General features: G+C 35.9%; 1 protein-coding gene across 1 annotated transcript in view; it reads left to right on the top strand.

The window, feature by feature from the left end:
- Positions 1-20,626, top strand: part of LOC139692874 (myotubularin-related protein 10-B) — a 30,043-nt gene extending 9,417 nt beyond the window's left edge. The window contains exons 8-12 of the mRNA XM_071591185.1: positions 7,541-7,683; positions 9,905-10,051; positions 14,977-15,149; positions 17,861-18,031; positions 18,861-20,626. Coding sequence (XP_071447286.1) covers positions 7,541-7,683; positions 9,905-10,051; positions 14,977-15,149; positions 17,861-18,031; positions 18,861-19,571 — 1,345 coding nt within the window. The 3' untranslated portion in view covers positions 19,572-20,626. The remainder of the gene's footprint in view (positions 1-7,540; positions 7,684-9,904; positions 10,052-14,976; positions 15,150-17,860; positions 18,032-18,860) is intronic.
- Positions 20,627-24,838: the final 4,212 nt, after the last annotated feature.

The following is a 24,838-nucleotide window of genomic DNA, read 5'->3' as shown; positions in this document are numbered from 1 at the left end:
CGATTTCCACTTGTTTACATCAATGGGTCACGCACCTGCTGAGCAGCGCTTTGGTTAGTACAAAGATGTGGAAAAAATGGCTTGATGAACAGTTAACAGCAATATGGAGAGATTTTTACTGGCGTGGTATCCATAAATTGCCCAAGAAGTGGGAAAAATGTCTAACTAGCAATGGAGCATACTTTGGATAAAGCTCTTTTCATCATCCTTCTGAAATAAATTTCTTTTAAATCCGAATTTCATAATGGTACACCTGGTATGTCCTAAAAGTTAGAATATGTGGGGTCTAGTAACAAAGTTCAGAAAAAATATCTTTTACCTTCTAGTATCAATTTTCCTTTCCACGCAAAGTGGACATTTATTAGTTGAACTCTAATGTTATACATCAATAATTGTTTCTCTTACATTAGGTCATTGATAGCCAGCAGTTGATCACATTCAAGAAGTACCTAGGTGTTGCATAATGAAAACATCAAGCATTAGCAGTGATCTCGCTGGCTGAAACATTACAGGACTGTGTTTTTGCTTCATTCGCGTGGTTTCATTAGTCCTATAGTTTGTTTGCATCTGGATAAATTTTGCAATACCTATTTAAAATATCATTGCATTAGTAAGAATAGATAATTGGTAAATTTGTGCCGGAGATATGACTGCAAATAGCCTGAGACATGCCATGTTGATGGTATAAGATGAGTACTGCCAACTAGATAAATTACTAAAAATTTATGGCATGTAGTATGAAAATATGGCAATCTGTGTTATGAAAATCATGCAATTATATAAATAAATAATGATACATTTATTAATAGTCTTATATAGGCAATGTCATAAGTCAGCCAAGATTAATTTAATTGGTTGTTATAAAGTCACAATCGGTGATAATGAGAACTCATTTTAGCTACTGGTTTTTAGGGATATTCAGTTACTATATCAAGATTCCGCTGTGCCATGGCCTGATACATTGCATATTTTCCTGATAAAATCTAGAATCCTCTGGTTGCTCCTCCTCCATATGCTCCCAACTCTTGATAGGGAATGTAATTGTATTTTATATATACTTAATTTACCTTCAGCTGCCTTTGGTGAAAAAACCAATATTATTTTCCATGTCAATTTTTACTGCAAAGCTCATAACTAACCTTTTTCCATGTTGTGTTCTAAATTCCTAAAATTCTACATGTCCCTTATATATAAATATACCTTCCTCACATCCATTAAAGTATTCTGGCCTCACTTAATGAAGCCCGTACAATTATGTATTGTTCTATGGCGAATAAATCTATCTATCTATCGAATAATTCAGTAGAAATGTGCACGCATGCTTACCGATCTTGACAGGGCTGAAGGAAAATTGTTATTCATAGAAATGATGCATTTTTCCATTATGTGAAAACACTTTAGTAAGTATCCATCAAATTTTTGTTCATGTTCCAAAGAACCCAAAATGTTTCCTTTACCAGATTGGAAGATAAGCATAACGTGCTTACTCATTTTCACTCGCACCAATTAGAACCATTGTCTTTTGATTTGTGTCTTATTGCTGAATACCATATATTTCTCTGGCAGAATTACTAACATGGCCGTCAACATTTTAAGCTAGGTTTTGGATGAGCTCACAGACTAACCTCTGCTGCATTGCTAAGTCTTGTCAAACAAAATAGAACATGACACACTACACTATAATAACCCCTTCCACAATTCTGCATACTTTCTACCTCCCCTCATACCATCCAACATTCCTATTATTTTCCTCCCCATAACTTTGCAGTGCAATTTACTGAATATGAGAGACATTCTGTTGCACCTGTGTAAATCTGAATTTTAATCATCATCCCTGTTGTCCCACCTTCCACCCTGATGCCATCAGTATACATACTTGCCACACATCAGCCCCTCCCTCCCCTCCTACTCCCCTGGAGTGCTTTTTTCCTGTTTGCCATCCCTTTTCTTAGTATGGGAGGTGGGTTTTTGCGTCATGGGCCTGTTGAGTTTCTTTCACCTACTTTTCTTAACACTCCATTCATTGATGGAATGTGGCTTCCTGAACTATGTCCTGATTTTTCTGTGACCTAAAATAGTTCCTTTGTACCATACCTCTACTTTTGCCCACCATTGTCATATTCACATGAAACCTTTGCAATGTTGAGTCAACAGCAGTAGAGATAAAAAATCTGCTGTTAGGATAGAGACATGGGAGTTAAATGACATCAACTTAGAACTAGAGAAAAGAAGTTAAGTTGCTTTGGGTTAATGAAATTAAAAATACAAAGTAACTTTCCACTGTTCTTTATTGGCGTACGACCGGTTTCAACACTCAAGCGTCATCATCAGGTACGCTTGATGCTTGAGCGTTGAAACCGGTCGTACGCCAATAAAGAACAGTGGAAAGTTACTTTGTATTTTTAATTTCATTAACATGAATTTCCACAAGGTTGAGCCAGAAACAATTGAATATTGCTTTGGGTTTTTATGAATCGAGATAGAAAAATAGTACAAATGAATCCCTTCTCATTATTTCATTCAGGTAATCCACTCTGTCACTTATTTTAGCCGTTTGATTTAGTCTCTTATTGTATGATTGAGTTGCTCTCCTTTTCCATTCCAAATTTTGAAGAATACTTTCATCTTCTCGTTTATGTAACAGTTTGAGTGAACAGCATGTTAACATATGGCCAAAGGTGTCATTACCTAAGTCATTAGAACAAGTTCTTATTAATGGGAACTTGCCAAGTGTTTATTATTCCAGTAATGAAGGAGGTCCTCAAAGTGAAGCCAAAATCACTCATTCCATTTGTAGGACCTACTGGTTGAATATTCTCTCTTAACCCTTTTATTTTTACCATTTATCTGTTTCACCACAGTTCATCTCCTCTAATTGTCTTCTCCTCAATCACATGGAAATTTTTACTTCATTTATGGATTAATGAAACATTTACTCACTTCCAGGTTTATCCTGTTAGCCGTTCTTAGACTTTTCTTCTGGTAGAATGTCCTCTCCTTTGCCTGGTCTATTCTGCTCACTCTTTTGCTTCTTCCGTCGTTGGTGATGGTGCTTCCCAGGTAACTAGTTTCATGTTGATGTTGTCTTCTGTAAAAAAGTTACATTCTTTTAGTTTCCATTGTTCTCCAAGTTGTATCTTTTCATCGCCTTTTCCGCAGAGGCCAATATTCTTATTGGGTCTTTGTTCTTTGCTAATAGGTCCACCTAAGTGTGCCATCATCAAATTATAGTGTGCTTGTTGCTTCACGTTCACATACATGTCCATAAATTTCTTTTCTTTCATTTTTGGTTTTAAAAAGCTAACTTTGGAGTTTGCAGCAATTCATATGTTATAATTCTTTCCTTGCTCTCACTTCCTCATGGACCTTTATTTATTCGCTGTCACCTTTGTCTGTTTTTTGGTTGCACACTTCATTTAGTGGTTTCTCTTATAATACTTTGAAATGTTGTTGCAGAGAATGCAATAAATTCTATGCATTTTGTCTTACCTGCACATGCATAACTCCAAATCACCCATTCTCTTGCCAGTAGGACCTAAATATGCTGATAAAAATCAACACTCTTAACCCTCAATACATGAACAAAGAAATCTTAAATACACTTAGTGCTCAGTTGACCGATTTCTCATCTTAATTCAATGTCCCTCAGCAAGATAAGGAAGGAAAAGGGAGTATAATATCAATCATTCTTGCTCAGTGACATCACCATCAAGGTTTGGCATGGTCATCTTGGAGAAATAAGCATGCAGTGAGGTTTGCTACTTAAATTAGTCATGCACATAACCTAAGAAATTGTATGAAGTGCAGTCTCTCTCTTTGCATCACAGGAAGTCGGTAGTGACAAGAAATTGAGCTGACTCATGATTTCAAGTCTCATGAGATTTCATTCTTCTGAAGGCTAAAATTCATCACATTTGCCACCCATGACATATGTAGATATTTTTTATTGATGGGTGAAGAAGCACTGTAGTGGGTGAAAGGAGAGATGGCATTGAAGTAGGGGGCCACGGTTAAGGTACAAGGAGAAAGCCGTTCATTTTTGAAGGAAACATGGTTGCATGGTTATCAGAATCCCTAACCACTTGAATTCTAATATAAAGGTTGATATTTTCTGGTGTAGTTTTATCAAATTTGCTACTATTCATTTTGAATAAATCTTTGTACTTTGTATATTACGTCAATAATATATTTTTAGACTACTAGGTTAGACTAGGTTTTGATGATTAACATCATCGTCAGGTGCAAATAGAAATTGAGAGGCACTTGCATACAAAACTGAGCTGACTGGAGGGAAGGAGGGGGGTGAGCCATGGGTCTGGATTGTGGGAGGCAGATACAGGAATTCCATAGAGCTAGTGTCTTCAGAGCTGAATGCCTGCGGTAGTGGAGAATGAGGGAGGTTGTGTTTGAAGGGTTGGAAGGTAGTGGAAAAGGGAGGGTATGAAGGCAGGGGGTTAATGGAAGAGAGAGAGGTTGAGGAGGATAGAGCAGGAAGCATACAAATGGTCATTTACTATTTCAAAATCTGCATGTACACAATTTAAAATCTGGATATACTCAAGAGTGTCTGCCCAGGGACCTTTCCTTTCCAGATGTAAAATTTCCGGGGAAAAATCGCTTTTATGACCATTATCCACGAGGTGCTTTGCAAAGTTTGAATTTGAATTCCAGTGTTTGAAACAGGCAATTCGTTCTTTTAGTCTCCCCTTAACTTTCTGCCAGTTTACCTAATACTACCTTGATCAAAAATTTCCCGGAATTTATTCAGAAAATTAAAAATACAAGTTTATTCATCTAAATCTATATTGTCCCCTTCAAAGTAATCCCCATCGACTGCAACACACTTATGCCAGCGCTTGATCCAATCCTCGAAACATTTTTTATATTCGGTTTTCGGTATGTCCATCAGTGCTTCCTGCGATTTTTCCATTACTTCCTCTCGGCTGCTAAAACGCGTTCCCCGTAATGGTTTTTTAACTCGATTGAACAGAAGAAGTCACAGGGAGCCAAATCAGGTGAATTCGGTGGCTGTTGGATGGTATTTGTTGCATTTTTCGTCAAAAAATTACGAATAATGATAGCACTGTGCGACGGTGCGTTATCATTGGTGCAAAATCCACGAGTTTTCTGCCCACATTTCTGGTCTCTTTCGGCGAATTGCTTCACGCAAACGTCTCATAACGCCCAAATAATACTCTTTGTTTACTGTCTGGCCTTCTGGCAAAAATTCATGATGCACTACACCGTTGTAATCCATGAAAACCGTCAGCATTGCCTTCTTTTTTGACTGAAAACGACGTGGTTTTTTTGGTCTCGGCTCATTTGGTGAACGCCATTCACTTGCCTGATGTCTGGATTGCGTGTCGTACTCATAAACCCACGTCTCGTCTCCAGTAATGATCCTTTTGATGAATGTGGGATCGGATTCAGCCTCGCAAATCATGTCTTTTGCGACGTCAACACGGTCTCTTTTTTGCATGAAATTGAGGTCTTTTGGAACCAACTTTGCTGCTACACGACGGAAACCCAAATCATTAACCACAATGTCTTGGGCGGATCCATAGGCAATGTTCAAGTCCTCCGCTATTTCTCTGATGGTTAATTTGCGGTTATTGACCAACATTTCTTTTACTTTATCAATTTTTTCACCGACTTTCGATGTCGATGGTCTGCCACTGCGTTCATCATCTTCGATTGACTCACGACCACTTCTGAACCGCTCGTGCCACTGGTAAACGACCGTTTTTTTTAGAGAATCGTTGCCGAAACACTTTTCCAACATTTCCAACCTCCGTGCGCCACTAAATCCGTTTTTTACGCAAAATTTAATACAAGTTCGTTGTTGCAAATTTAAATCCATTTCTGAAATTGTAAAAAATCGCCAACACACACAGAGATAGATGTACTCTTGGCTACGTAACTTTTGCAAATGTCAAGTTATGACACTAAGATTTAAAGGAAATATCAACAACAGATGTACCAATTTAACAAAAAAAACAGAACTCAAATCGGAACGATGGGAGCGCCACACGGTGGTTATTCCGGGAACTTTTTGATCGAGGTAGTATACAAGGTGTGATCAAAAAAAGACCGGACTGATTTTATTCTGAGCAAACCGTTTGATGGATTGAAATGAGATATAGTGCGCCATCTAGCGACACATCTGACGACTGAACCAGAGGTGTTGCATTTGTTTATGTCAAGTCGTTACGCAGCAGCAGCGGTATGTGTCTTAACCTGTTTGTCGCCACGTGCAACCGAAGCAATGAAAGAGCTAAAGGAGCAGAGTGTGTGCGTGAAATTTTGTTTCAAACTTGGCAGAAGTGCTACAGAGACGTTTGGAATGATTCGGCAAGCCTTTGTTAAAGAAGCTATGAGTCAAAGCCAGTGTTTGAGGTGGTACAGTCATTTTAAATCGGGCAGAACCTCGACAGATGAAGACTCGCGGATGGGGCAGCCTTCCACTTCAATAGACCCGTACATTGTTCGTTTCCCATGAGCTCGAGGCAGATATTTGCTTTGTCATTCAGTTTGTTCTCGGAAGCTACAGTGAACTTCTCTTTTTTTAGATTAGTGAAAAATAGTTAGCTGGTAATGTGATTTGGAAGACAATTATTTGTGATAAAATCAATGTGTTCCATGATGATTCAATTAAAGGAATGCCTAGTTCTCAAATGGATGATTTTAAAGCTGAGGACTGGGTTCCATAGGGGTTCAGTTGTGATGATAGAAGGCTCTTTTGGAAAAAGATGCCCTGGCAGGTGTACTAGTTCTGTTGGTGGGGTCTGAAAAATCAAAACTCTGCTCAGGTGCTATTAAGAGAATCCACAAATCTTTAAGAAGAACAACATTATTTAGTGAAATCTTATTGTTATTTGGATATTAAATGTGAAAGCATGGGTTGCAGTTTTTCATTGAATGATAAACAAGGAGCTTGCTCCTTTAGTAAAGGCTAATCTGCTGAAGAAAAATCTTCCAATGAAGCTCTCCTTATCCTGGACAATGCTCTGGTGTATCCTCCAGAATTAGAAGATGATTTGGTTGGTGAATACAGCTGCACCAGAATCCCAGTCACCTAATGTTATCACTGAAAAGTAACTTACCTTTCATGGAATGACCTTTCTCCTCTTGCTCTGGCCTACCCATGCATCACATCACAAATTTTTAGGGAAATTAATTCGTTTGTGTTTTTAATTTTATTAATTTATATTTTTATTGAAATACAATTATTATTAGTTCAAATTGTACCATTAAATCCTCTGTCTTGACTGTTTAAATCATTTTAAAAATTTGAGTTAGTGGGACCCAGGGACGTATTAAGTCTGTTTCTATTTTTCAAAGGGAAAAATTGTACTGGAATTCAAATAATGAGGAACTTGAATGGAGTTCTGGAATGTATTAAGCTCATATTGTATTGAAGATAATGTGTCTCACTGATGCCTTGAGTATTCTATGTATTGAATTCAAACCCTGCATGTTGAAATTATTTCATGTTATTTAAAATGTTTTCCATAATTGAGAAGTTGATCACTTACTGTAGGGATCAAGAGAATTTAATGCTTGAGAAAGTCAGACGCTCTCACCCCAATCTTCAGAAGCCAACCATCATCGATTTACAAGTACTGTCATCACCAAAAGATGTTCAAAATAGTTTTATAAAACTCCGAGAGCTGTGTATACCAGGTAAGATATTTCATTCATTTAATTTCTTAATGTAAGTTAAGCATATTTTCAAAATGTACTCAACATGCAGCAGAAATTCCCAAAAAATAGCAGCATAAACACTCTGAAAACCTTCTATCAATAATTAAAGTTTGATTGATCAATGGCACAGTAAAATATAATGACAATAGTTAGCCAAACTGAAAAATTGTAGATTTGTAATAACAAACTTTGTAAATAAGATTCACAGTTTATGGTTTGACTTCACAGTTTCTGGTTTGACTTCATAGAATTTGTTCATAGGGAGGAAAAAGAAAGATCTTTGTATAAAACTTTGTGAACTCCATTATTTAGTCTGCTGAATTTGTATTGCTAACAATAAGTGTTCAAAAAATGAATATAAGTGTTGTTTTTGTCATTCTCCCATATCTGAGTAACCTGTATTTGTATAAATGTGCCATCATACATTACAGAAAATTATAATTTTTGTACATGTTTTTTGTGGTCTAGCCATTGTAATGCATGAAATTACATCAATAGAATTATGCAAAATGAGGAGTGAAAGAGGGTGAAGTGAAAAGTTCTCAGCCTGACACAGAGATGGCGTTCCAATCAGCGAAAATTTATAATTCCTACCTGGGTGCACATCTCATTACTTATAAAGACAAGTTTCAACTTGTTCTTTCAAGTAGTTTGTTTACACATATTGTTGCATTAGACAATTCATCCAAAGTTGAAAACGGTGTACGGTGACTCTGTTCCTTCAATATCAATTGTCAAAGAGTGGGCAGCTAAATTTAAATGTGGTCGCACATCCCTCGAAGACAACCCATGTGAAGAATGGCCAGAAACCACAACCACGCTGGAAACCTTCAAAAAGGTGCATGATATCATGTTCGACGATAGGCGAGTGAAGGTGAGTGAGATAGCTAAGGCCGTGGGGATATTTGAAGAAAGGGTTGGAAACATCTTGCACAAAGAATTAGGGATACAAAAGCCCTGCGCAAGATGGGTGCCGCATTGACTGAATGCCAATCGAAAGCAAATGCACCAATGATGCAATGTTTGGAACAATTCAAGAGGGAACTGATTTTGTGCAGTGATTTTTCACCATGGATGAGACAGGTACTACAATACATGCCAGACACGAAACAGCAGTCAAAGCAGTGGGTGTAAGCCGGTGGTTCAGCACCAAAAAAAGCAAAGTCGATCGCATCTGCTGGAAAGGTCATGGCCAGTGTGTTTTGGGATGCAAAAGGAATCCTGTTAATTGATTACCTTGTAAAGTTAGAAAAACTACAGGCGAATATTACTCCAACCTTTTTGATCAGCTGGATGCCAAAATTTATGAGAAGAGGCCTGGCTTGAAGAAGAAAAAAATTATCTTTCACCAGGAAAACGCACCTGCAAACAAAGGTGCATTGGCAATGGGAAAACTACGGGATATTGGGTACGATTTGCTCGGTAATCCCCCTTATACTCCTGATTTAGCACCCTCAGACTTCCATCTGTTCCCAAACTTGAAGAGATTTGTTTCTGGGAAGTGCTTCGCATCCAATGAAGAAGTTGAGAGGGCCATAGATTGGCATTTTCACAGCCTTCAAGATTCTCACTTTGCAGAAGGAATACTGATGTTGGAGAAAGGCTGGACCAGTGTTGAAGTCAAAGGATATTATGTTGAATAATAAAATCATTTTTTAACAGAAAATCGCCATCTTCTATTGTCAGGCCGAGAAATTTTTACCTTACCCTCCAATGTGGACCCAGAAGCCAGGTTTTTCATATTTAACCAGCATTCACTTTGGGATTTGAACTCTGATCTCTGAATATCTGGCTGAGCACTTCAGCCAATTTTCGCTACCAATGTGAATTTTTAATGGCATTAAAGAAATAAGGTGTTTTAATACATGTGTGGTTTGTTCCTTATATACAAAGTCACAAAGTTATGTGTGAAATTTGATTATGTCAGTGGCATAATGTGTCGCATAATTTACATTGGATATTTCTATTTCATTAAAAACAACTCTGACGTATTTGTTTTTTTATCTCCACCAAGAATATTCTTTATATTTTATCAAGAATATTCACAAAAATAACTAAAATATCTATTGCAACCGATAAACTCTATTAAAATAGTTGTCTTGCTGTACAGTGTTAACAGAGCAGTACTGCAGTGATATTGTGCTTAGATAATTTCAATTATTCTAATGGCCTGGTGATGTGAAATTTGATTTTTTAATAGAAACTGTCAGGCAGTTCTGGGTGCAAGATAATCATTTTATGAGCCAAATAGAAGCTAGTAAATGGCTGAGCATTATCTCTGGATGTCTTCAAATAGCTGCTGATGTTGTGAATGAACTTGATAAAGGAATCACAGTTGTTTTGCAAGGTAAGACATTTGAATTTATGAGTAAAAAAGAATCACATCAACTGTACCTCAGTATTATATATGAATAGAATAAACTTATACTAATCCAGTCCACAGATATGGATTACAATGTAACAATTTGTGTGTAAAAATGATTTGCCTTGGCCAGGATTAGGACCCGAATCACTCGATTTCCATCCGAGTGCTTTAACCAGTTAAGCTACTGAGGCATCTTGTTACACTCCTAAATTTTTGGGGCTTGAAAGGAACATAATGTAATGACGAAATACCATGCATACATTGTTGCAGGTGTTTGTAATCATGTGCAAAGCAGAGCAGTCCATGGGGCTAAAGCCAACTTTATACATGTGTTTGAAGTTGGTTTCAAAGCACTCAGCTGAACGTTGAGGTATTCAGGTTCGGATTTCAGTCACATAAAATAATTTTTACGCGCTAAAATTATTGCATTGTTATGCACATTTAGTGGATGACTCCATTGAAAGTTACTGTCGTGGCACCTCCAGCAGTTTCTTCGAATTTGTCAAAGTTTACATTTGCAATGACTTCAGAGTGAAAAAAATCATTCACCTTGATGGAGATTCAAACCCAGATCCCTTGATGTTTGGTTAGTTAAGCTATCAAGGCATCCTTTCGCACTCCAAATGTTTTTTATTTTAATTGGGATTCAGGCACATATCATGGTTGAGACGAATGATTTTTACACTCTGAAATTGTTGCATTGTAATGAACATAAAGCAGATGACTCTGTTAAAAGTTACTGCTGCGGTATCTCCTGCAGTTTCTTGGAATTTGACATGTATGGAGCTAGGGATTATCTGGATTATCCAGGGCTATGGCTCCATGTCACCTCGTGGCACATTTCCCCTTTAATCTGGTCCTCATTTAATCAGAATGTCTTTGTTGGGGTGAGATTAAGACTAGATAGTCCCATTTTCTACCCAACCCCTAATTCCATTAAAATATATTTACACATGCAGTAGAACCTCGTCCAATCAGCCTAATTCATTCCAGATCTATCTCGTAAAGCAAAACACCCTGTTAGTTTGGCAATTTTTTGCATGTAAATTAATGTAAAATACAATATTACGTTCCACGCCAAAAAAATAATGTAATGGCTTATTCAAAGAAAATTACCTATACATTGTCTAGGATTGTTGGTCCTCAGTATCTCTTGTCTTCTATTGAGGAATGAACCAACCCAGAATGCACGCTTGATTTGTAAAAACAAAAGAGAATTGAAATAATTAATTTATCATTTATGATTTTATATATGATGTTCCGGCCAGCACAGTTTTAGGAATCATCATAATGCATTAGCCATTCTACCATATCAAGGTTGGTAGTCCCTACGGAGGAATTTGCTGACTAATGGATTTTCATTGCATTCAAAATTAATACTACATTCTGTAAAATATTCTCCAAAGAAGTTTGACCGTTAAACTTCGATGACTCTGATTTGTTATTTTACTGATACTGCCAACCAGCAAGGCTTAAAGGCAGCAGCATAATCTGTTAGCATGGGCACCTACACCAACTCCCCAACTGAAATATCCAGGCTAATATATTAAATATTTATTTATGAAATCAGAATAGTAATGTTAAATCTCCACAAGAACTTCAGCAGAGCTTTCATTTCCAAGGATGAGCTTGTCCATTTATCTCTTAAAGAACAGTTCTACTATAGATAATAACAGATAGTGGTCCAACAACCATAAGTTTTTATTTGCTATTCTACGTTTCGTGTCTTCGGCATTAAATGATTGTGGAAGTTGTTTTATTCACTGTAGGTTAAACGTTTGTTTTATAAAAGAAAATAAAAATTCTATACCATGTCATAATAATGGAAATTTCGCAAACTTTCAGGATAAAGAATTACACAGTAGCATGCAAAATATAAAATTAGTCTATTGTATGAATTAAAACCTTATCAAAATTCAAGGGACCCAAACTTCTGAATATCCATAAGAATGACCAAATGGTAACAATTACCGTAAGATAAAATTAACATATGACCAGTTTTGACATAGTATATCATCTTCAGATGAATTTTTACCATTTGGTCATTGTTATGTTCGAAGTCCTCCATCAAGCCTAAAACTATGCAATCCATTTAGAATATCCACTTTCAAAGAAAATAGAAGAATAAATATTTTTTACCATGTAATATTTGGGCAGTAAAATTGTGATGCCCTTTTACCTTTCCATAAAAACATTAACTAAATTGTGTGGGCTAGTTATATTTGAAGTCATTTTAGTTTTTATGCTGTGTTTAGGACTGAAGTACTTTGAGTCATGAGTATCTTGTAAAATAAGATAAAGCAATGCCCAGCCATGGGTAGGAATTGGCAAAGACCTCTCAGTTCACTGGCATAATGCACAAAATTAGTACAAAAAATGTCTTTGAAGCAAGTATTGAAATTCTATTTTCATTTGTCATTTCTTAACCATCTAGAATTCCAAACAATACTTACATGATAGCATGTTGATATTTTGTTTTATTACAATAAACGTCCTAGTAAAGTACATTAAAATATTTTCTTTACTTTTCTTTCTTTCTGAGTAGAAATTTTGGCATGAGCTAATGAAACATGATTTCCTCAAGGTGTTAAATTTGGGTATTTATGTAATATAAATAACCTGCATAATACTTTAAGAAGATATCAGGGTAAACATGTTCTCCTTAAGCATTCTAGGGTTCGTAAACTTTCATCCAACAATTTGAATATTATTTATATATATCAGTTTGACTTCAAAGTATAAGTGAACGAACACCTTTGCTTCTTGTTGATCAAATCGCTAATCTACGTTTTAGGCAACTCTGAATTGACCAAGGTGGCTCAAAAACCTTTTTATGCTCATACCCATACTCATGGGTAAAATATTATATGACTTTTATGATGAAATTTAGTGTATTCCTTTAACTGTGTGACAGATTGACCTCATTCATTATACGAGGTCTGTTCAAAAAGTATCACGACTTTTGTATTTCTCAAAAATTATTTATTTATTCATGGATATCAATTTTGTCCCCTTCAAAGTAATCCCCATTAGATATTATACACTTGTGCCAACGTTTTTTCCAATCCTCGAAGAACTTCAAAAAATCAATTTTTGTGCTCTTGTTCAGCTCCTCTTTCGATGCAGTCTTTATCTCATCAATCATAGCATAACGTCGTCCTTTCTTGGGCCTCTTCAGTTTAGGGAACAAGAAAAAGTCACTCGGGGCAAGATCTGGGGAATGCAGTGGCTGCGGCATCATTAGTGTGTTGTTTTTGGCCAAAAATTTCCGCACAAGTAATTCTGTGTGAGCAGGGGCGTTGTCATGGTGCAAAAGCCAATTTTTGTTCTTCCACAAATCCGGGCGTTTGTAGCGGATTGCTTCTTGCAAATTGCGCATAACTTGCAGGTAATATTCTTTATTTACTGTTCTACCCTGTGGCAAGAACTCATGATGTACCACGCCCCTGCAATTGAAGCAAAAACTGTAAGCAAAACTTTCACATTCGACCGAACTTTTGTTGCTTTGTGCATGCTTTTTTTGGTCTTGGCTCGTGCTGCAGCTTCCATTAGGATGATTGAGCTTTAGTTTCCACGTCATAACCATGAACCCATGATTCGTGACCAGTTATGACCCTCTGCAGCAAATTTGGGTCATCATGGACAGAGTCCCAACACCTCATTAGCAATGTTAATGCGTTGCTGATTTTGTTCGAAATTGAGCAATTTTGGTACAAATTTCGTGGCGACCTGTGTCATGCCCAAATCATTGGTAAAAATTGAATGATACCAGCCTATCGATATGTTTAGGTCCTCAGCAACTTCTCTAATGGTGATTTGAAAATTGGCCAATACTATTTTCTTCACTTCATCAATGTTTTCATCTGTTGTTGACGTGCTTGGGCATCTTGGCACGCTCTTTGTCATTTACATCTTCTCGGTTCTCTGAGAACATTTTGTACCACCGATAAACATTGCTTCAGTCCAAGGTAGCTTCTCCATATGCCACAGTCAGCATTCAGAATGTGTCTGCGCTCTTAATTTTGTTTTTCACACAAGATGTGATACAGATTCTTTGATCCATTTTTTGGTACAGGAAAAATTGAAGACAAGCCAAAGTACGTCCAAGCAAAACAGCTGTCAACAATTAACTGAACATTCAAAATGGCCAAACTTTTCGGCATGAGTGAGAGACATAAGTACCAACATAATGCCACAAAAAAATCAAAAATCAAATACATGTAACCCACGGAAATTCAAAATTCATGATACTTTTTGAACATACCTCATACGTAAGGTATGGAACAATTTGGCTGTTTTATAAAAGCTCCCCTTATTTATTGCACCTTCTAAGCAATGAAAACCTTGAGAATTCATCATTTCCACAAATTACAGCAAAACCTTCTTATAAATGTTCAGGGGCAAAGTCAAGGGTGTGTTGATTGTACACATGTTGTTGAGAATGGCACCATTGGAGGGAAGTCACCCATGGGCATGGGAAGCACCATCATTATGTTTTTAATCTGAGATGTGCATTTAATTAATTTGTATGCAAGCGTAAGTGGGAAAATATTATCAGCAAATATAATATTAATTGTATCAGTGTTTATGCCATCAAAACAAAAGTTTTGGCTATGGTTGTTTACATGAGAGTAATGCCTTTTGCAGTGCAATCATACCCTGCTGTTATTTCAGACCACCTGTCTCTGATAAATAATAAGAAAGGCTCCAGTAAATATTTTTTTTAATGATGTCATTATGATGCATAAAGTCATGAAGTGAATTCATTTTATTGTGAACCCTTCACAAAGTAATGACCAACTAAAATTCCATTGAGACACTGGTTCAAAAGGAAAAAAATTCATAGTTTTACTTATTTTGGTGTTATGGTCATGATTAAAATACATGGTATTTTCTTTTTTGTGCAGAGGGGAATGGGAGAGATATGGCTCCAGTGATTTCAAGTTTGGTGCAAATAACTCTGGACTCGAACTGGAGATCCATTGTTGGATTTCAGTCATTGATTCAGAAGGAATGGGTCGCCCTTGGTCACCCATTCTGCAAGAGACTTGCCTTTGTATCTGGTCATGAGAATGAACAGGTGTGTATCACCAGGGTGTTTGGTTAGTCATTGATTTGATTAACCTCTGGGGATTGGAAAATTTCAATTGACGTCATCAATTTTACAGTGGCAAGGTTTATATCATAACATTAATGCCTTGATAATTAATTATTTATGCTTTAGGATATTGCTAAATACATTTTATTTTTATTAGTTATGTTTTTGTTCACAACATTTGCTCCTGTTAATTTATATAGAGGTCATTTACATTTTAAAAGCATTATTCAATTTTTCAGTATTTGAACTTACTTCAGGTTGAAATTCGAAGTCTTTTTTTTACTTGTTCCCTACTTAGGTGCTTAAATATTATGCTTAATTACTGCTTAATATTATTTACTTTTACTATGTTGCATTTGATGGTTATTATGATTTTTTTACACCTGAGTACCACATGTGTAGTCAGTCAGCACATAGTTGACTGAAGCAACAAACTTTTCTTTATTTATAAAAATGGAAAAAATAATTAATTTAGATGAATGAACACTTCTTTTTAAAAGGCTTAACACCAAAATAGATCAAAGCTGAGTTAGATGAAGTTCACAGCACATCTGCTCCTGTATTATGACTGTTTACAGTTCGGTAAATGGGTTTAAACATGGCCATATGTCCACAAATGATGAACGTTCAGTGAAAGTGACTTCCTCCAAAATAATTGACGAAATCCACAGTTTGGGTTTTAGTGATTGACAATCAAAGTTCACCAAATAGTTGAGGACTAAAGCATATCAAAACATACTGCGTTTTCAATTTTGTGCAAAAAATGTGTGAAAAACATCTTGGTGGTTAATTAGGTGTCTCTCAGTAGAAATTAAGTGCAATCATGTGGTCAATTCAGGGGCTGGTTTGGCAGTTTCCCTTTTAAATCCTGAGGAGTTTCTGTATTAATACTTAACTGTGAACAAAAAATGGGTGCTCTATTACAACCCAGAGACAAAGAAACAATCGAAACAGTGATTTTATCAAGGCAATGTGGCTCCAAAGATGGTGAGAACTGAAATTAGCTGATTAGGTAATGGCCACAGTTTTTTTTAGGTGTGTGCGGAATCATCTGTATTGATTACTCACAAAAAGGGCAAACAATAAATAGAAGAAAGTATTATGCATTGCAATTGCATCAGTTGAGGGAAGAAATTAAGAAAAAATACCCTCAATTGGTAAAAAATAATATTCCATCGAGACATGGCACCTAATGGAATCAAAGTTAACATTATAACCAAATCCACCATCTTCACCAGATTTGTCCCCAAGTGAGTGAATCTTATTTTCAAACGTGAAAGATGACCTTTGAGGACCTTCCAAAATTCCACTTTACGAATGGCTGAAGTTGCAGAAATGGTGGGAAATATGTATCTAGCTAAAAGGAGATATGTGGGAAAAAAATGTCAAAATAATCTGTTTTTTTTTAAATTATTTAAGGAATTGAATGTCCAACGTGCATTTCAAAGTACCACAGCAGCACAAGGAATGATTTACTGTTTTTTATAAATGTTTAATAACTGTTAAATTAAACCCAAGAATCATACAGTCTTTTAAAATTTTAGAAATTCCAAATGAGAGAGTACTTTTTTTGGAAAACTAACGCTTGCAAGAAAAAAAAGCACCACAGACTATGCCATGAATCCATTAAAGCACCTTAAAAAGTATTCTGTAAGAAAAAATGCTGACACCAAGGTTCAATTACCACGCTTGTGGATAAGTAGTCAAATAATCAATTTGAAAATTAAGGAATTACTTAATGTATGGTCATTCACCCTAACAACTTTCGGAAATCCCATCTATTAGTTTAATTTTCATTAAGCAAAATACAAACAAAAATGCTCTTGTGAACAAAACCTGGGAAAAAATAGGATGAAAATACACTGTCTCCATTAGGCAATGAGATTTTATGTTAATTCCAGGTTTTGGATAGTAAATTGGAGGTTTCAATTGCAATGGTCTATGTGAGGAGCTGTTTAACTCATCCTATACATGTAGTAGAGAATTAGGTAAATTAAATATCCATAAATTTGAGGTTTCATTCAAATTGAAAAGTCTCTTTTTTTTGTACATTAGATTTTCTACCTTGAGCAAGGTCACATGAAGATTTAACTTTTTTTTTTCAATTTCATCACCAAAATTAAGTAATATAAGGTAAAATTTCCCATTTGGAAATCTCAGGTGGGTATTAGGTAGACTCTCAGGTGGGTATTAGGTAGACGCGGGTTCAAATCCCGGCGGTGTTGAATATTTTTCAGAGGTATCTCGATCCCTACTTGAGGTGCTTTGTGGAGGGCACTTTGAGGGAGTACGCCGTCCGTCGGATGGGACGTTAAACTGCGGACCCCTTGGCGCCTTTCGTAAAGAGTAGGCTAATGCCGACGCCGGGTTTCTCTCCACCCTTCATCCTTTCCTGTCCATCCCCTATGGCGCAAATGACCTTAGCTGTCGGTCGCCTCCCCTCAAAACTACTACTACTATTAGGTAGACATTGTAATGAAATTACAAACTCTGTCAATTGGTTCCATCCCAATTGTCTTTGAGCCACAGGGATTGTGCCCAGATGCTGTAATTATTAAAATAAAGTTCTAACCCTAATCATTGTTATGATTTGCTCTTCTAAAAGTTAAACTAGTAACATTTTTATGATTAATATGTTTGTAACTGCTCACAGAATGATACCCAATATATTTTGTGTAATTTCCTCTTTTCAGTCTCCTATATTTTTGGTGTTTTTGGATTGTGTTTGGCAGCTATTGCAGCAATTCCCTTCTGGATTTGAATTTACTGAAACCTATCTCACAACACTATGGGATTCTTCTTTAACTGGAGTGTTTGACACTTTCCTCTTTGACTGTGAACAAGATAGAAAAAATGCAGCACAAGTAAGTTAAATTTGTACCACAGTTAAGTTTATACCACAGTTAGGGAAGGGAAAATTAACCCTTAGTTGAAACAAATGTAAATCTATTATTTTTAACTTTTCACAAAAGTAAATTTTGGTATAGACGCAAGCATCATGGTGGCACAAAATATAAGAAAAAGTCTCAATTTTCACCACCCTCCTCCCTTAGACACCAACATTAGGGCTTTAAACTCTTGAGGTAGCACATATAAGTCTCCTAAGAGCATGTTTGGCCGTGGGCTTGAACCTTGTCCAATAGATGCTACCCTACCACTTTGCTTAGAGCCTCCCTTTTATTTATACTAATTGTTGGTTATTCTACCATTTAAGTTAGGTTTTGGAAGGACACAGCCTCTAAACTTCCATGCCTCTCCTAACAAATACTACCCTACATTCGACTTTTCAGTAAGTCTTACTTCAATTCCATTTATATGTACTTTCTTCCTCCCTTCATTTCCTCCAGCTTGCCTATCATATTGGCACCCATGTTACCTTCTTTTTTTTTAAATTTATTCTCATCCCATACTTAATGAATTTTATTAGGGTTTATCGCAGTGATGGTTGTCAAATAGTGTATTGTTATGAGGAGTATGGCATTGTATCATTGTACAGTTTTATAGTGTGTATCCATCCAAAATGTCCTTAATTGGTAGAATGCTAATAATAATAATTGTTCAGTTGTGTGTTTCTATGATTCAGACTATTCTCAAAATTGAACCCAGTTTTGCCAAAAAATAGAATGTCTCTAGTTACTGTTTTTGAAATACTATTTGTAAAATATCATTTTAATGGAGAAAATATTCTTTCAGGATAGCAGTAACCCTTTGCAGTTAAGGTGTATTTGGGATTGGGAAGAGCAATTCAGTGCAGAAGATGTGGCTCTATTCCGAAATCCCCTCTTTGCAATATCCAAGAAATTGGGTCAAAAAAGCATTCATAGCCATGTTTCAAAATTGGAGCAGACAACTCCAAATTATTTCCGCAGAAATTCACTGGTGAAACATTTCACATCTCACAAGCGCATGTCAATGCCATCTAGCTTTGGAGCAACAATTAATTCAACAGTGAAAGTTTCAGAGTGTCCAAAGAATGCAGCTGGCTGTCATGATACTCTTCCAATCCAGTATTGTATATGGTCTTTAGATTTGTGGAAACAGTGTTACTTTCGATGGTTACCAGTTCTTGAAGTAATTGGAGGAGGACAGCCTCAAGTAAATTTTCAAACTCACATTTTGGTAGAAGAGATAACGCATCTTCAACAAAAGCTTGGGGCTATGCAAAAAGGAGTCATGCTTCCCAGTCCTTCATTTGACTTGTTCAATGAACTTCCATTTTCATGTGATAGAAGTCGTTTAAAAACTTACCTTAAGAGTAATCCAAATTCATTCTTTCCATTCAGTCGAGGAAGGCCTGCCGACCAATGCCAGGAGGCTATTTCAAACTCTATTGAACTCATGCTTCAAAATTGTTTCTTAGATGACATGTTTGATTCACAGTCTCTGATGAATGCCCCTGACTGATTTAATTTTTTACAACTTATAGATTATCATAATGTGAATAAGAATGGTATAGAGTTTGTTGTTGTTACCAAAAGTTATAAAAGGCTGTACAGGAAAAATTTAAAGCCTGTTAAGTGATGTTTAGGTATGAGCAATTCTAAAATTTTAAAAAGCAATGAAATCTAATGAATCATTCATATATGATGTAAATATAAATATATTATATCAATTTAAAAATTACCCTGTTACTGTTAAAGGCTTATACAATTGTGTATCTATATATTTTTTCCTGAATGTAATATCCCTTCAAGAGAATGACTGTGATGTATGGCTGTTGAGTTATTTATGGACCACTTCATGTTTGTCCTGTTTTAATTATATTATGTATTTAAATAATTACCAGAGCCTGGAGAAAGTAAATGTGATGCTAAAGAAGATTACTGTAACATAGTGCTGCATTTATGTGATACAGTGAAAATTGGTTGAATTTGATGGTGTAGATTAAAATAATTAGCCACACATTTATAGAAATAGTAAAGCGTGATAAAAATTTGTCATGCAGGAATATTTCTGTGGATGCATACATATTTTTGGATGCAAGCTGTGCTTGAGCTTTGAATTTGAAAAATGTGGGAAAATTTTAAATTCATAAAAATAGCTGCTTTCAAGTTTAATTGGAATGCACCATCTGAAGGAATAGTAGACCTGTTATTTTGAAAATTATTTTTAGAAGTTTTGTTCAGTTATTTTCATATTTTGGAATTAAGATTGTATATTTTACTCTACCTCATGCAATAAAATTAAAGTGATTGATTTCCAAAAAAATGTGCAGGCTTATTTGACTGCATTACGGCAGCCAAGCATCCTATATATGTTTCATAATTCAATTTTTTCAGAAATTTGGAATCACTTTTTTGTGTACAAATCTCTCAACATACAGTTGAATTTGTCTGAATCCTGACTATGCAAGTTGGAAATCTGCATGCATGGCAACTTTCTTATATTGATAAAGAAGTGTGAAAATATTTACCTATGTACTTTCCAAGGCCAAAAATAAAGTAATTACAAACATTCAATACTGTATGTTTTGCTGTTTAAAAGTCAAGTGGAGAAATTGCACCTGTATTTGTAAATTTTTGTTCACAGAAATATTTACTAATGTTAGTGTGTTCACCCATAAGATACAATAGTCTTTTCTCTCCTTTGAAGCAATTTCAATATCCACAGAAGTGTTACTCCATTCTTATGCTCTTGTACAATCTGATAATTTATGTCACACAGTACTTCAGCTGGACAAAGGAGTACAAAATTGTCTAAGGCAGTGAGTAATTGTTAATTTTATTACATTTACATGGTTCCTATATGAAAATAAAATAATCATATAACCCAGGCCATTACTTAGATAAAACCAGGAGCGAAAACACAGAAAATTTGCTCTTATTTATTGGATTGCTTAAAAATGTTGTAAGTATAAGAATTACATGAGAAGCAAAGACTATGAGCTAAAGGTCACAAACTATAAAAGATCCAACTTTATGATTTATGCAAATGTCACATTAGAGCCATTGAATAATTAAGTGGACTAGAATCACACAGGAGGCAGGTGCTGCCATCTCACCACAATTCTTGGGGCCTCTAAAGAATGGCATTGCTACTATTATACAAGATTAATCTCTCTGCCTTTTATCTGCAGATTCAATTGCATTAGAATGTCAGTGTTTCAGATATTTTTCATGCCTTGTTGTATTACTACGCTCATTGAATCAGAATTACCACCATCCCAAAAAGTGGCCGTTTGTGAGGGCCTTGACTATTTAAATTTGATTTTATGCTAGGTTAATTAATTAAAATGGTGTTGGCAGTGATTACCAAAATCTACTAGATAATTTATACTGCACTCATTTATAAGTTTGAAGAATATACCATTGCAACTCCAAACTCAATTCCATCTAAATTGATGGAAAAACATGGATGACATAGAATTGTTACTATCATGGCTGGTAAATTAAGCCCATGAAAAGTTTCTGATAATTTGTGAGAGATTTATTAATCCTCAACTATTCTATCACCTCTCGATCCATTAATGCAGCAATGAGAAATTATTGATACATTAATATTCCAGGTAAAAATAAGAGAAAATTTAAAAGCACTATGCTCGAGACTTTTTATTTTTTAAACTGTAGTTATACATTCTCAATACAACTTGGAAACAGTAGCAAATCTTTCTCACATTTACAAGTTCTAATAATGGCTTTGATTCTCCATTGAAGCCTTCATTTTGAATTAATCTTCTTCGTCATACTAACAGGACTCGCCCATTATACTGACTTTCTGTGTTCCTTGGTATCATTTCTCCAGCTCCTGGTTTTCAACTATTTCTTACCAGCTGACTATCTCTGACTTCTATTTCTGACCAGGTGACTAAAGAACTCTAGGATATTAGTTCACAGGGTATCCAAAACTGAATCTTGTAATTCATTGAATACCCCAGCTCTTTGAACTAATACAGCAGATGTTCTATAATTTCTTTGTAGGTTGTATTGTTAGAATTCCTAAAGATCTTTTTTTCAACTTCCTTGAACTTATTCTAGGCCTTCCTTTCAAAATTTTCCATATTAAAAAAAATGTATCATCCCATTTGCATTTCTGAATACCTGGACCAACTAGTTCCATTCAACTTGATGCCTAATAATCCTGGTAAAATTATACACAGGTATTTGAAACATGCTGTTTTTAAGCAGACTTTTCACAAACTGCTTCAAGTCCCAGTATGTTATTAACAGCAAGTAGGAGCACAGTTTAGAGTCAACTATACTCTCAGGTCATAATTTAACCTCCTGCTTTCAACTCTGCTCTTCTTGGTCATTACTTTTAATCTAATATACATCCCTTGCTCAGCTGTCCCATTTACATAAATACTTAGTAATTCTTTTTGTTCTCCATGCGGCAAGGGCAATATTGTTACCACCCATCATCTAGGTGTAATCCTCACAGTTGATCTTGACAAGAACTAGACAAGGTCTGTTTCTCCATAAGTCATGATTTTATGCTGGTTCTGTGCTGCAAGAAGGATTCTGAAGTTCCTCATTAGATTCCACACCCTCCATTGCCAAACCAGTAGGCTGGTGATCTAATTCCCTGCGTGGCAAAGACACTGGAAATTATGTGCCACATGGTACCATTTATATTGCACATAGGAGTTTCAAGCAAAAAAACTTATTTTTTGAGTGGTGACCTTGTACACAGCAAGAGGAAATAGCCGCCATGCTGAGTGAATAGCTACCTTGAACAGTCTGTTCCACAGCAACCGTGATTTCTTGGCCCTCTCCGAATCATAATTACTCCATCGCTGAAAGTTCTTTTCCTCTATTGGTAACAACTGTAGATTTATGCACTAAACAGACTTATGAGGTTTCTCCGATTTGACTAAAATTACAACGCTTTATATTATCCCTCCTCCCAGCATCAATTCATGTTTCTGCATCTACCAATTGCTACTTTTGGCACTGGACTTCAGTTCAACATTCAACTGAGCAGAATTAAAGAACATCCTGGATAATTCATCGTGACAAGGGGTTATCTATTTACGGTAAGCAGCAGAAATGATTTTCATTCATTGTTTTCTTCCATGGAATAATGAGGCTACATCCCATGCTCTCTTCCAAAGACAAGCAGAAATGCAAGGATACTTCAACACAAGAAATTCTGTTGAATGGATAAGATTAATTATCTAACAAATATATTTGCACAGCGATGTAAGAGATGATAAAAACTTGATCATCTCTAACACAAAATATGCATAATTCTGCGTTTTTAAGTGAAGACTTTTAACATTTACTGAGAGACTTAAAAAGGTGGGGAAGCACGGCCGCATACACGTTTATAATGACCAACAATTAATATTTGTTTTCATAATTTGCTATATCGTACCTGGCTATGTTCTTCAGATTTAAACGCAAAAATTACCATTGCTACGCATACCAGTAAGTTAAAAATACCAACGATCAATATTTATCGCGTTATTTTTTGAAATTGTTACATGGAGTCCATGGCGATAATAATAATTGTATTTCTCTTAAGGAAAATGCAGGATATGCTGAAAGAAGCAACAAATAATATTCTTCGAAGTAATATTTTCATTTAAAAAATTAAATGATATTGGTGAAAATATAATTTCACACCCGATACTACACGCCACGCATTCTCTTAAGCATCCTTAGAGGTCATCTTTACGTTTGAAATCCTGAAATATGTTTCCTAGAAGTCCTTCCTGGAAAGTTTTTGCATATTTTGGAAAGTAGAATGGCTTGGAAATTCTACTGGCGTAAGTTACTCCAAATTAAATTAAAGGACTATTTGTCCTTATTCTCGAGAATTTGGCACCGTAAGCGTAGAGCTCGCGAGATTGCGCGCTCAGCGCTGCGAAATGATTTCAACAGGACACTGTTAAATTTCTAATTAAAAAACCGCTACCTCTGATAAAAGTCTGAACTAACTGGTCGCGCCTTGCGTACAGTGTCCCCTTCTGCTGAAGACACTCACTACGTCAGCGAGGACGATGATTTGAGTGGCTACGCTTAAAATTCTCATACTCGCAATTCGTTGAAATTAGCGAATTTGAAAAATACACTGCAATGTTGCCAAATGTACCTATTATTTTCGATATAGTGGCTCGAGGAAGTTGATCGTGAATCACATGAGAACTTCTTAATTGCCTCTTGTCCTAATATATCACAACCGTAACAAATCTTCTATTTTCGTAACATTCCATTATAATCCTGAAGTACTCGGCCGCCATTTTGAGAGGTATTAAGTGAACGGAAAACAACATGGCGTCCAAGGTCATGTTAGCTATCCTCATAATTGGGCCTCGGTGGCATAATTGTTTAAAGGAAAATTTTTCGTGAATAAATAAGCCCATGAAGTACATAGGTCGCCAAAATCATTTGTAAGGTGTGACAACCATTTCAAGACTACCCGTATTTCTCATAAAACATGAGATAGTGCGAGGCTATATTATCAACCTAAGCTCCTTTCGCTGTTTTGATGACACCGCATAACCCGAAAGTCCTTGCAGTGTTAATCTGAGCCTCCTCTCTTAGTAACTCCTTGAGGCTTAATAATATAGTTCATTATTGTGTTCTATTAATAAATTTTCCAAGACACCCAATGTAGCCTCTCTCGTTCTATACAGTTTAAGGTACTAAAGAAGATTGGAACCGAGTCAATAGTTTTTATTTCATTGATTCACGGAGGTGACTCGGACTGTCACGTTGTCCTAATTTATG

The sequence above is a fragment of the Hetaerina americana genome, unplaced genomic scaffold (genome assembly GCF_022747635.1).
Source record: "Hetaerina americana unplaced genomic scaffold, ioHetAmer1.1.p SCAF_43, whole genome shotgun sequence".
Lineage (NCBI taxonomy): Eukaryota > Metazoa > Arthropoda > Insecta > Odonata > Calopterygidae > Hetaerina > Hetaerina americana.
This window is presented reverse-complemented; position numbering and strand designations above follow the sequence as displayed.